The 12,900-nt window shown below is 37.8% G+C and overlaps 1 protein-coding gene across 2 annotated transcripts in view; it reads left to right on the forward strand.

The window, feature by feature from the left end:
* Window positions 1-12,124, forward strand: part of LOC116735988 (SH3 and cysteine-rich domain-containing protein 2) — a 29,684-nt gene extending 17,560 nt beyond the window's left edge. Inside the window, exons 5-11 of one of the 2 annotated variants that reach the window (XM_032588194.1) lie at window positions 1,215-1,330; window positions 3,076-3,145; window positions 3,314-3,423; window positions 3,526-3,614; window positions 5,671-5,722; window positions 7,515-7,652; window positions 8,801-12,124. In XM_032588194.1, the coding sequence (XP_032444085.1) occupies window positions 1,215-1,330; window positions 3,076-3,145; window positions 3,314-3,423; window positions 3,526-3,614; window positions 5,671-5,722; window positions 7,515-7,652; window positions 8,801-8,899 (674 nt within the window). In that variant the 3' untranslated portion in view covers window positions 8,900-12,124. The remainder of the gene's footprint in view (window positions 1-1,214; window positions 1,331-3,075; window positions 3,146-3,313; window positions 3,424-3,525; window positions 3,615-5,670; window positions 5,723-7,514; window positions 7,653-8,800) is intronic. The other variant, XM_032588195.1, reaches the window with a different exon arrangement.
* The last annotated feature ends 776 nt before the right edge of the window (window positions 12,125-12,900 follow it).

Below are 12,900 nucleotides of genomic sequence, written 5' to 3' on the forward strand. Positions count from 1 at the left end.
ATGTAACATCGACTACTCAAACATGGTCTGATGTATACTACACTAACTCTATAAAACGCAGGTTGTAATTTTTGAAACCTTTTCTTAGCTTTATTATGTAGGCTACATGCCTTTTTTGTGTCCTGTCTGGCAGTGTACCAATTATAATTTTCGTCTGAGTGCCAAGGAGAAAACCAGCAGATTTACTTTGACAAGTAGAATACTCTCCAAGAGTACGGTGAAGGACAGTTGGTGCTTTAGGTCGCAATCTTGTTTTCACAGCACAATGTGGGACATGCTAAAACAAGAATAAACTTTTATGTTTAGATGCTAAGGTTACAGAAAGAAAAGACAGCTAGAGTCATTTTAAATTTTCAATTCTCAGATACTCGTTCAGCAAGATACAGATAAAAAACCCAAGGTCTTCTCCCTGCTATGAGAGAGGGATTTGTGTGAAGCTGAAAGTCTGTGAACAAGGTTTATTTAGTCCTCTGTGATTACTTCATTTTGCAGAAGCACTTCCTCCAGGGATGTTCACTCTTAAATACCCGTCTGATTTCAGTCTTATGTCAGAATTTTAAATTTTTCGGATTCCTGGTGAATTTTTCTGACGACAGCACAGTGGTATTTAATTCAGTATGAAATTGCAAATCGTTGCTGCTTCATCCTGCACAGACATACACACTTGCACACAAACATATGTGCAACTATAGCAAAAAAAGAAAAAATCCATCTGCCTTCCATTCCACTTATGTCGAGGTGGATGGAAATAGGAGCAGAAAATCTCATTCCTAACCTAGAATATGCTGCGGTAGCACTGAGCATTGCAGTCTACATGAAATGCAGAGATGAAGACTTTGAGGGGATTTCCATATTTTAAATATCGTATCTTATTCTCTTTGTACTCGCTACAGCTCCAGATATATCACAACCCTTAAACTAAGACTCAGTAGAGTTATTAGACTGTCTTGATGTCTTCTTAACTTTTGGCTGCTGCGCACTTTCAGATGTTAAGTGGGTCACTTTGGCCCAGGACTGAATGCATTACTGCTGTTATATTTAGCCCGCTTCCTCCAGATTCTCACAGGCGCAATATCTATGATGTACAGCATTATCTCAGCGTGTCATCCTAATTGTGGCGTGTCTGCAGCAGAAGCTTGGAGTTAATTAATAATTTATGGGTGTGATTTTTACTCAGGCGTAAATATGTGTTTGTGTGGTGTGTGTGGTTTCAGAGGCTGCGCGGATGCGTGTAGACCCCGTGTATGCCGCCTTACGCTACGGGACGTCCTTGGCACAGATGAGCCGTTCCAGTTTTGGCAGTTTATCAGAATCACCAACACGCAGCTTGGTACGGCATCATGTCCCCTGTCAATGAGGGTAGAGGACAGTTGAATGTGTGTCTTAGCCATAAAACTGGGTTTGATTGCTCCGGTCCATTGAATCACTGACCAGGTACTGAGGTCATGCATACAAATTCATGGTACAGAACATTTAGTAGGTTGTAAATTTCTACTGGGAGCTTTACAGAGCCATTTTTATGCTTCATATAAAGGTGTAAACATGAAGCATAATGTAATATTTAGACAAAACAATTCAAACTGTCAAATAAAAAGGTTTAAATCCCTGTAGAAATGGACATGTAAGGAGGGAAACTGGTCACTACTACACTGTAAAACATTTAAAGGTTGTTTAATTTGCAAGTGAAAGTCCACCTGTTGCCTTGAAAATGCAACTTAAGTAAACAAGAAAATTGCATTGGTTTTAACTCAGAAATTGAAGTTCTTTAAGTTGATTTAACAACAAAAGACAAGTTGTCTAACATTGTTTTTTTATTAATTAATGTTGAATTGTGAGTTTTAACTTATTGCTATAATTTAAACCAAATAATTATTTCACAATATGCAAGAAAAGAAAATTCTCTGACCTAGTGGAAGGGCACAAATTTCTCTATAATTTTTACTTGCAATATCAAGTTAAAATAACTGCTTATTCAGCTCAGAAACATTTAGTATGAACAGAACATTATCCTCTAGCTTTGCAAACTGTCAGTTGCATTAAAATAAACATTTGCCTTAATAAAACACCAAGGTCAGATCAACGTAACACACTTCCTTCTCAGGATACAAAAACAAGCCGCTAAGTACACTGGGAAATAATTCCCACTCCTGGCTTTTTCTTCTTTCAATTAAAAAAAAAATGCTAACGCAAAAACTCTAGTTTATTCAACTCTTGGAGCTTTGACAAAATTAATAAAAAGCAAACACAACTTACTACTGCACATTTATCTTTTGGAAACTCACACATTTAGGTAAAAATCTAAAACTTGATGCATTTATTTGAGTAGAAGATAGACACAAGTAAATGCAATTCAACTGTTGTACAGTGTATGCTTTGTGTTTTGATTTGTTGAATGACTATCTCCTGTTCTGTTTATGTTAATGTTGCTTTTCATGTATATAGTTGTTTGCTTCACTCAATTTTTTTCTCTTCTTTTTACATTGATTACATTCCACCATTAAGAAGTTTACATATTTCATATTTGAAGGTTTGTTTTTTTTTGTTCTAATATTTGCCATGTGCACTAGATGTCTTCATTATTCCTTGGCTCTCCTTCACCGGATCACTGTTGCATCTTTTTGGACGATCATCCGTAACAGTCTACACTTCACTTAACCGTTCCATCAAACAAGTTTTAGTTTGTAACCTGAAAAAAACACCAAAAGAACTTTTTACTAATGATTTCGTTTAATAAAGGAGCAAATCTATCCAAATCAGCCCACCACTAAGTGAAATAGTAACTGATCACTAAACCTACTAACTGCTTGTTTCAGTTTGACAGTGAAGACTGCCATTAAGCACTTACAATAAGATGTATTTTTATGTATAATTATGATATCAATGTTCCCTGCCAAAATTTTAACCCCTAGTTTATCTACCATTGTCATCTCTGGCAAAGTCAGCTAAGATAATTCAGAAAATAGTATTCTTAATGGAGGACAACAAACTGATTAGACATCTGTTGAGCAAATGTACGTTGTCTTTGGCAGCTGGGTGCTAACATTTTATTGTTTCCTCTTTATTTCATTCCTCAAGGGGGAGGGAGGTGAGGAGAGGCAGGAGAGACAGTGCAGCATGGAGGAGGAAATAACTCAGGAGACGGGGGGTAAATGCTGCTATGTGTATGTGAAATGTGCTGTGTGTGGGTCAATGTCTCTGCTGCGTTTACCTGTGCATGACTGCCTGCATGAGAGAGATATTTCATTTGTTTGCTTGTTAAAAAAATTTCAACCGCATAATTGTAAGGGTCTTTTATTTTTCGCTACTTTCACAGAAATCCTCGAGCCGCTTCCAGACGCCGCTGTTCCAGAGGAAGAGATGGAGAAGGAGGTAGAGCAGAGCTGCGAGCAAGCAGAGATTCCTGCAGAGGACAGCAGTTCAAAGGTAGAGCTCTGTTCAGTCAGCCACTCTGTGAAGGTCAGCCTTTGTTGTTTCATTTCTGGCGTTTGTATTTCTATCTCACAACCCGAATAACCCCGTATCCAGGTGCCCAAGCGCATTGAAGTCCACTCCATCCACACCTATGTAGCACTCTACAGGTTCCTGCCTCAGGAGCTGAATGACCTGGAATTACAGTGAGTAAAAGCCAGACAAAAAGGATTTTTTTAAATTTTTTTTTGTGACTACATGACCACAAGTGAGGACATGTGTGTCAGCATGTTTTGCTGGTGTCTGTGTTTATAGTTTCTCCCCAAGATTTACCCTGGTGGTTATTCCTGCAGGATAAAATGTCCCTGTCAGTTTTAGAGGACAATTTCAGGGCGCTCCTAAGGACAATTAATTATAAATTTGGATCCCTTTGTTGTTTCCATGTAGAAGTAACGCAGATTAGCTGTGCTCCAAGCAAGGGAGAGGATGGAGACAATGAGCTACTGAGAAAGGAAAGCGAGACGAGGAAGGAAATTGCATAGAATAGTGAAAGTAAGAAATAGTCACTACAACCAAAGGGCAAAAATCAAAGTAGAAGTTCTGAGAGATGAAGGACAAGAAAAGAGGATTGTGGGTAGACCTTGTGATGTGAGGGTATTCTGAGAGTGTATTGATGGTTAGAGGACAGCACTCACAAAAGCAGAGCACCGAGACTGTTAAGAGCCATCTGTGATCCGGCTCTGAGTGTATGAGTGCAGAATTTAAAGAAAGGGGGATGTGCTTCTCCCAGGACGGGTGAAGATGAAAAACTTTACAACCGGCTTGGACAGCAGTCCGGTTTTATTTCAGTTCCCAGGATTCACACAGAAAAAGGAGAAAGCACAAAATCCATGAATCAAAAACTAATGAGGTGAAATAAACGTTGTTAACTCTGACTCTTGTTTTCTAATCTGAAGTGATCATGTTTTTGCTTAATTAGCCAACAGTCTTGCACTTTAGACAGAGTTAAGTACAAATCAAAAATATATGAAAAATATATTTAAGAAACACAATATTGATACTCCAATTAAAACATAATTATTATACTAGATCTTGTCACTAATAAGACTTGAGAATAAATTTCAATAGTCATCCATCCATCCATCCATCCATCCATCCATCCATCCATCCATCCATCCATCCATCCATCCATCCATCCATCCATCCATCCATCCATCCATCCATCCATCCATCCATCCATCCATCCATCCATCCATCCATCCATCCATCCATTTCCCTCTCTCCCTCCCTCTCTTGCCTGAGTTTTTTTTATCATCGAGAGTTTGACTCAGAAACTGCACAGTTCATTGGATCATGAAAAAACAAAACAAAAACCTATATACTGCAAATAACTAACATCTGAAAGACATTCATTTCTCCTCTAAGCACAAAAAGAAAAACAAGAAATGTTTTTGATATAAGTTATGTACTGTATGTCAACAATAATAATAAAAATATAGGCAGACGTTGTTGTAGATTTTTAGCCACTGTCTTATTTTGCAGTAAAAGTGCTTCTTCTTGCCATCAAGCATAACTGGTGTTTTCACAGTCATGGCTTAAAGTAGGTCAATCCCACAGTTACCTTAAAGTTATATCAATATACTTAAAAAAAAAAAGTTGGAAAAATGGCTCCAAAATATATTCAATAACTGTGTTTTAGCAACAATTACCAGAACAATATTTCTATGCATATTTAAAGAATTGAGATTATGAGTGTATGATATATGATATTATCTCACCATATATCACACTGTTTAGTGCTGACACTCAGGAGAACTGATGTACAGACAAACAATTGGAGCATAATTCCTCCCTGTGTATCTGGGACGGTGGCGGCTGCAGAAAAGGGTCTCATCAAAACCCGGCAGCACAATAAAAATGCAGGTTGGGTCGGCTGCAGACGGAGCTGTGTTTTCATCAGCGCTGCGGCAGGAACTGCACAGTCCAACACGTAAAACTTATGACTCCCATGCCTTTGTCACCTTTGTAAAAAGACACAAAGACTCGGCCGCATTTTAACTGCTGTGGCTTTGTAACCATGGGCTCTACAGCTTTTTGTCAGTTAGATAATGTTATCTTTTGTGCTTCAGCTAAGCTCGTTTTCTGTGCTTTTACAGTGCCTCATCTGTCTGCCATGCATCCCCCATCTTGTCTCCTTCTCCCCCTTTTTTCCATCCCAATCATGCATCTTTTTAAAAACTCTCATGTTTTTTCCTCCAATAGTCCTGGCGATCGGGTGCAGGTCACAGACGACTCTAATGAGGAGTGGTGGAAGGTGGGTCTCATGGTGTGTATGTGTGTGTGGGTGCACGTGTGTGTGTGCACGTGCACACACTTGCGGCTGCATCTTTGTGTCACTTTGGGTGTCCAAAAAGGTGTGTGAATGCACATTTATTGTGCACATGTGCTAATTCAAGTCTTCAAATCAAACCTTTGGTGCGTAACACCTGCTCCATTTTTCATAAACATGCAGGCAGCCACTTTCTGAAATAGAACATAATTTCCTCTGAAAATTACCAAAAGAGTTTAGCATAATGAACATGACTAGTGTTTCAGCCTCAACAAGGTGTTTATTGAGTTGGTAATGAGCTTCACACACTCCCAATGGAAAAATTTTAATGTGTGAGGGTGTGTCTTGGTGTGTGTGTTTGAGCTCCAGACTAAAAGCAAGATTGACTTACACTAACTAATGCACAGAGTCTGTGTATCTTTCATCAGCAGACCTTGTATTTGCTTCACATATAACTTCTGTTGCCACATATAAAACAGCAGCCTGTCAGCACATTCTTGAGCAAGGAATCTTTAAATTATGTATCATTTGTGAATCATCTATTCATTACTAATGCACTGGCTGTGAATCGCTTCAATAAACATGGATACACCTGCGGCAGTCAGCAATAAACATTGAAATATTGTCACTTGTGACTTACCGTCCCTTTGCATCAGCCCAGTTGGAAAGTAATCAATTGTTCTTATTTTTGCTTGAATACATGGACAATAACTCCATGCATAACTCTGCCGCCTTTGTGATTTATCGCTGAATTCCACAAGGTTTTGATTGAAATGAAAAACAAAGGCGCCTTCTTGATTCACCACTAAATAATTAGGCAGAAGATGACAGTCACTCTGAACTGCAGAAATTAAAGAAGGGAGTAATCATCTTTTCTTCCAACAAACAAAAATATTTCCCCAAACTGTTCAAAGTCTCTAAATATCTTCAGAGAACGAGTTAGGATTACTTATTTACTGTCAGATATTTGAGAGAAATATTTTCAGCTTGATACAAATCTTCAAAACTTTCTGGAAAGAAATTGAAAGCTTAAGTATAAATATTTAAAGGTGGATTATTGTGGAAAGAAAAACAAAACAAAAGATGGTTGATCAAAATCTAAAGCAAATATGAAGCTTTAATTTGCCTCAACAGAGCTTTCCGAACAATGCTGCTTTTTTTATCTGCAAAGAATTAGCTTTATGAGCTCCCATTCTTATCCCATTTTTATTTTTCAAAGATACTTTGGATAAATAAATCAAAACATTTTAATGTTGTGGATTTGTTGCAGAATAGAGCTGAACACACACTTCCCCAACACTTGCACATCCAATTTGCCATGTCTGCATTTTTGTTGTTTGTTATAATCGTGTGTAATAAACGTTCAGACTCCAGTCAAGCTCAGGTTAAAATCTCTACAATTGGTTTTTGTGAATCCATTTTGACTTATTGGTGTTGCCTATGTAGTTACAAAACTAAAAGAGTAATGAAAGCAGCTCTTTCTTCCCCCAATGAACAGGAAATTTGGATGTGAATTTTCATATTGCAGCTAGCAAGAATTTTCCTTCCTTGAAATACAGTTTATTTTCCCAAAATAAATAAACAAATATTCAGGACTCGCAGAAAAACAACTTAAGTTGTTTATAATTAAATGATTTTAGGATTTTATTTGTGTATCATGTTGAACACATTACTAATACTAATGAGTATTAATGAACATTCTTCTTAATTAATCATTCCTTCAAGACAGATGTAATACTTTGGTGTCATTGAAGTTGTGCTCTTTCGTGTTCTCCAGGGTAAAAGTGGTGACAGAGTTGGCTTTTTCCCTGCCAACTTTGTGCAAAGGGTCCGACCAGGGGAGAGGGTCTGGCGGGTCGTTCAGGGTGTTCCCGGAAACAGAGAAAAAGGACACATGGCAGTGAGAGAGTCGCAGGTAATCCAATAATGCTATGGATTGCTAACATTCTTCTCTGCTTGAGGTTTGTTGCATACCTATCTTTCATGAGGCAAATAAAAATACTCTAATTAGGTGCAATCTTAGAAAGAGAGAGAGAAACAGTAACCACAGGTGATTCTAGAGCTCGGTCATGAGTATTTAAGGAAAAAAAAAAAACAGCTAAACCCCCCCCGCCACTATTTCCCTCTGTTGTAATCTGAGAATGTGCAAAGTGCGACCCGGGGGCCATTTGTGGCCTTCAGAATAATTTTGTGTGGCCTTACACTACAATTTGAGAATGGTACAAATCAAATTTTACCGACCAGCAAAGGTATTCAAATTAGTTAAATTAAAGCAGGCATTTTTGGATAAAAACGGAGAGTAGCCGTTCAAAATTGACCCAAAATTTCAACGAGGCAAAAGAGTGAGACCCTTTTTGTATTTTGGATCTAATTGCAGATTAAATATCTCTCAGGAATGCTTGCCTTCAGACAAACAGGTGATGTTGACAAATAAACTGAATAATTTTTTAAAGCAGTCTCACTGGGCCCAGAAAATGAGACCAAAACCAGCATGTCTGGCTTTGCTGGTAGTAAAGCTTCACATAGATCTAACATTTGTCTCTTTTCAGTAGGTTTTGGTCAGAAATGCTGCTTTATCCACATGGAGGAGAGAGAAAGTTCTGAAAAACTTTGTAAAATTTTGTAAAATATTATTTAGGGTCCTCCAATTAACCACTAAATGGCAACAATTACTTATTAAGGTTGTCCTTAAATCACAACTATAACACGAATTATAGTAATAACTCGGAAACCCAAAAATTATGAGTGATTAAACTGAAAATATATTTCTAAAATGACCTAACTTTGTAGGTTTCGTTGATAGAAAATGAAGATGACACAGAAACTCTGAATGGAAGCTCAAGGTCTTCCAGTCTGTGAGCAGTGAATGATCAGAACATTACCTTCGAACTAGAATAATGGATATAACATTCTGTGCTTGACCTGAGGAGAGAATGAGTAATAATGTCACGTGTGTTGCGGCCATAAATACACTACATTATCCTCATAAGTGATTCCAAAAATTCACTGAGAGTCCTCCTGTATTTGTATTTTCCTCATTTTCATTTTCTCTATTCGTTTTAGATTTGTGTTGGGAAGAGAGAAGATGGGGAAATTTTTCTGAAGCTGAGCAGTGGAAAGAAGAGAGGCCTGGTCCCTGCCGACTCCATAGAGGAGATCTGAACATTATTTCACTTTTACACTCTGACTCAAACTGTCAGCACCACACTCTGCCCCGCTCTCTGGAGAAATGACCATACAATCCTCTGCAACCGCACAGAAAAACACACACTCCTGCCAAGATCCGATGCCACCGTCTCTGACAAACATTTGTTTTCTCAGAGCATTTATTGACTGCTGTCCTGCACCCAAGGACGGTGATTGACTCAACATCTTAGACAAAGGCAAGCAGAGGTAAATGTGGCTTTAAATAATTGGATCGCATTCAGTTTTGCCCATCAAAAACACTTTTCCAACTGTGGGAGAACCTTTGAATCCTGTTATGGGAACATCATGCTTGTGTCAGTGTCCTTTTTCTTGCTTCTACCCACTCGGTGTGTCTCATCACTATCTGCTCATTTCAGGGCTTTTTTTCCCTTTGGGCTGTTATCACGTATTGCTACTGCAACTACAGACTCTTTGCAAGGAACAACCACTGCCATCCACTGAAAGCTACACTGCCACTAGAGAAACTTCCGGATGAGATGGAAGGAGGTCATGCAAATTTAAAGCCTGCATCAGACAGTGCTTTAACTGATAAATGTAAAAATGCAGAAAATGAATCCATTTTTTTAAGAAAAATTGAAGGCTCCAACAACCTTGTCACAGATGTTTAGATCTGTATTTTCCAGTACATAGAAATATTTAAAGTCAAAGGAAGTTAAAAGAATTGGACCGTGTGAACAGGGGTGTCCAAAGTTTGGCTCGGGGGCCATTTGTGACCCTTGGACTGATTTTTTTGGGGCCCCCAACTGCAGTTCAAGAATGATACAAATTCATTTATTAAACTTCCTCTTATAAATCCAGGTATGGTTTTCGTGCAATGGAAAATGCTTATAAAATTTTATAAGTAGAACCAGGTCTATCCAGAAGCTTTTACTGAGAAGCCGACTTTACCAAACTTGACCTTTACCAAACTCAGCTTTTACTTAATATGTTAATCTTGGCTAAGTGTAGCAATCTGTTTGAAAGAATGTGACCCAAATCATTAATTTATAACAAAGAATAAATTTGTTCAACTAAAATAAATTGTGCAAAATCCTAATTATCCCAGTCTTGGATCTACGATGAATTTTTGTTCTTTTAATTTTATATTCTTTGCCCTCAAGTACTTCTGACTTGATGAATTTGCTCCAAGTTACAAAAATTTTGGACACTCCTGATGTAGAAATAACAGTATTTTGAAGCTTTATGTGAGCGCAGAGAAAGAATAAAAAGGTGTCAACAAGTGTGGAAGTTCACAAGCACTGCCCGGCGATTTCTTATTTTTTTTCTAACAAGTTTACCGCTGCTGAAAACAGCAGGAAATAAAACGGATCTGCAGCCGGCCGTTCCTGAAAATAAAAACAGCAACATTTTAAGGATCTCTCTGGCTGTGACGACGAGCCTAAGTTTCTCTTACGGTTCAGAGGAGGAGGCGGCACAGCGAGAGAGATGACACGAGCGTTGAACCGCTATGAGTCGGCGTTCTTCGAGGTAACACTGTACCCAGGGGTGCATGGGAGTCATTCATTGATCAAATGTCAGCCCGCCTTCCTTCCCTCCCAGTTTGGCCCTTCTTGTCTTCTTGTTATTGATGTGACTGGTCAGCTGTGATATACTGTAGAGTGAGCACATTTTCTTTGCTTGAATCCCAGAACACTTTGGATAGTTTAGACATCTATTGTTAATTTATTCATTTTGCAGCTAATCTAATGTGTTTCTTCAGTCAGGACCCCCCTTCCACCAGCAAGGGGAAACACACAGTTTGCACGTGAAAGACAAAGAAAATGACTTGAATTAGAAAATACATTAGAAGTCATATAAAATATTTATCATTTAGATAAAAGAACCACTTCTTCATCTGTATTTCACACATCAAAACTTTGAAAAGGTCTAATCAATAAGCATCTTCTCCTGTAAAAAGTAAAAGTAGCATTTTTTTTGTTTATCTATGTCGACAAACTAATATTGCAACTTCACCATGAAATTCTCCATGTTATTTGTGTATTTTCGTCAAAAAGCAGCATTATTTTACAGAATGTCTGCAGCATCCTCTTCAGGGATTATTAAAGATGTGTAAAAGGCCTTAAAATGATGTTTTTTTTTAATGCAGTAGGATTTAAAACTAGAAAAAATTGGTCGTCTGCCTGAAGAACATTAACTCAGTAGGGTCAAATTCATTGTTAAGAATGACCACAAATGCTACAATACTGAGATCCCTGACTATTCCAATTAATTTCAATTAATATAAAAAGAATGTTATTGCAATTTAACCCTTCAAAAGACAAAAATTTGTCTCACTTTTTTTTAATCCGTGTCTTCGAGCACCATTCAAATAAAGTGTTGATCTCCAAGATATTGCTTCCTGAAAGCACCAGCTGGCCTATACTTACTCATATCTGTGGTCAGAACAGTAATTAAAAAAGGCACAAACACATGGGACTATGAAAGACAAGGTTGTTCCAGGACCCAAAAACCAAGATGGTAAAAAAACGGAAAGGGGTAAAATCTTGGTGACCTGGAGTCTCCAAATTAATTAGAAGCTCACTACATGCCAGCCGTCTGTAAAGTTTCTTCACATTACTAGAACTTTAACCCCTTAACTGACGTCCTAAAAATGCTTACATGTAACGCAGTGGGTTCATGAGGACACCCATGTCATCATCACAGTTAGAAGGTTAACTAGACCTGTGCCTTGGTCCAAAGATACTGAAGCTAAGCCATTCTGAGGTTGGATTTAAAAAAATAAAAGTACCTAATGTCCAATGTTAAGTACAGTGGAGGATCTGTGATGCTGTGGGCATGTTTCTGTCCCATACAATGCATAAACCTTTTAAAAGATCAATATGTTTTGAATAAAAAAAATCACTTATGGATCTTATGTTACCACATACGAAAAGTCTTTCAGCAGGAAAACATCTGCTCAAATCAACAAAAAAACAAACAAACTGGACTGAAATACATTTCAGTCCCAAACTAACTTTAATGCTTTCTAGACATCTTTCCCAAGGGTAAGAGTACTGGTAATCTTGCAGAGGGCTGTGCAAAAGTGTAAGCTAACCCCGGCACCTTCTTGTTATTTTACTCTGCGTAAGTTTGTGTCGCATCGCACTTCTGAGGTTTCTAAATGTAAAGTAAGCATCTGGTGTCTAGTGTCACAAAGTCAATGTTCCTCAACTTTACCTCAATAAAATGTCTTTACACAAAGTTGTGGGCTCATTTTCTGACGCATCATGCGTACAGTCGCAGGACAGATACTCATGCTTGATGATCTTTTGGATCCGCTACACAGAAGGCAGAGCGTCTGGTGTTTTTCTGCTTCTGGTGTTTGTGCTAAATGAGGCCACTTCTACTCTTTTAGTGCTGTCCATGCATAATGCACCGTCCTGCAGCCACAAACTCACACTGCTGTGCATAGAGGAATGCCAGACTGATGTTCAAGACAGCTGCGGTATAAATAGCACATAATGGCACTGCAGGAGGGAGTGTAATTAAGGCCTGTTTACCATATTACACACAGCTACATCAATCAGAGAAGTGATAACATCTTTTACTATGAGCAGGCTTTGTTTTAATTATTTTGTTTTTTATTTCGACAAATAATCAGGATTTTGTTATCAGTGTGCATCACAGTTTATATCAGTATTAAGAGTATTTTTATCTGCTGTGTTACTTGTGTGTAATGAGATTTAATACGACATTGATATTAACTTCCAATTGAAAAAAAGTTTATGGATGAAAGAAAACAGTAAAGTTATTTAATCACATAACAACTTACAGAACTGCAAGCCTCTTCCACTGTATTTGGTTGCTTTGGAGCAACTAAATGGCATTATTTTTACAAATAAAAACAAAAATATCCCAAAGAAATACATGTAAGGGCAAAAGTCATGTCCCATTTATTTAAACTTTGATTAAGAAGCCACACTCCATTATGATATGTGAAAGACTGACATTTTTAAAGTTTCTTTATTTTTTATTTA

Source organism: Xiphophorus hellerii, chromosome 16, assembly GCF_003331165.1.
Source record: "Xiphophorus hellerii strain 12219 chromosome 16, Xiphophorus_hellerii-4.1, whole genome shotgun sequence".
Classification (NCBI taxonomy): Eukaryota; Metazoa; Chordata; class Actinopteri; order Cyprinodontiformes; family Poeciliidae; genus Xiphophorus; species Xiphophorus hellerii.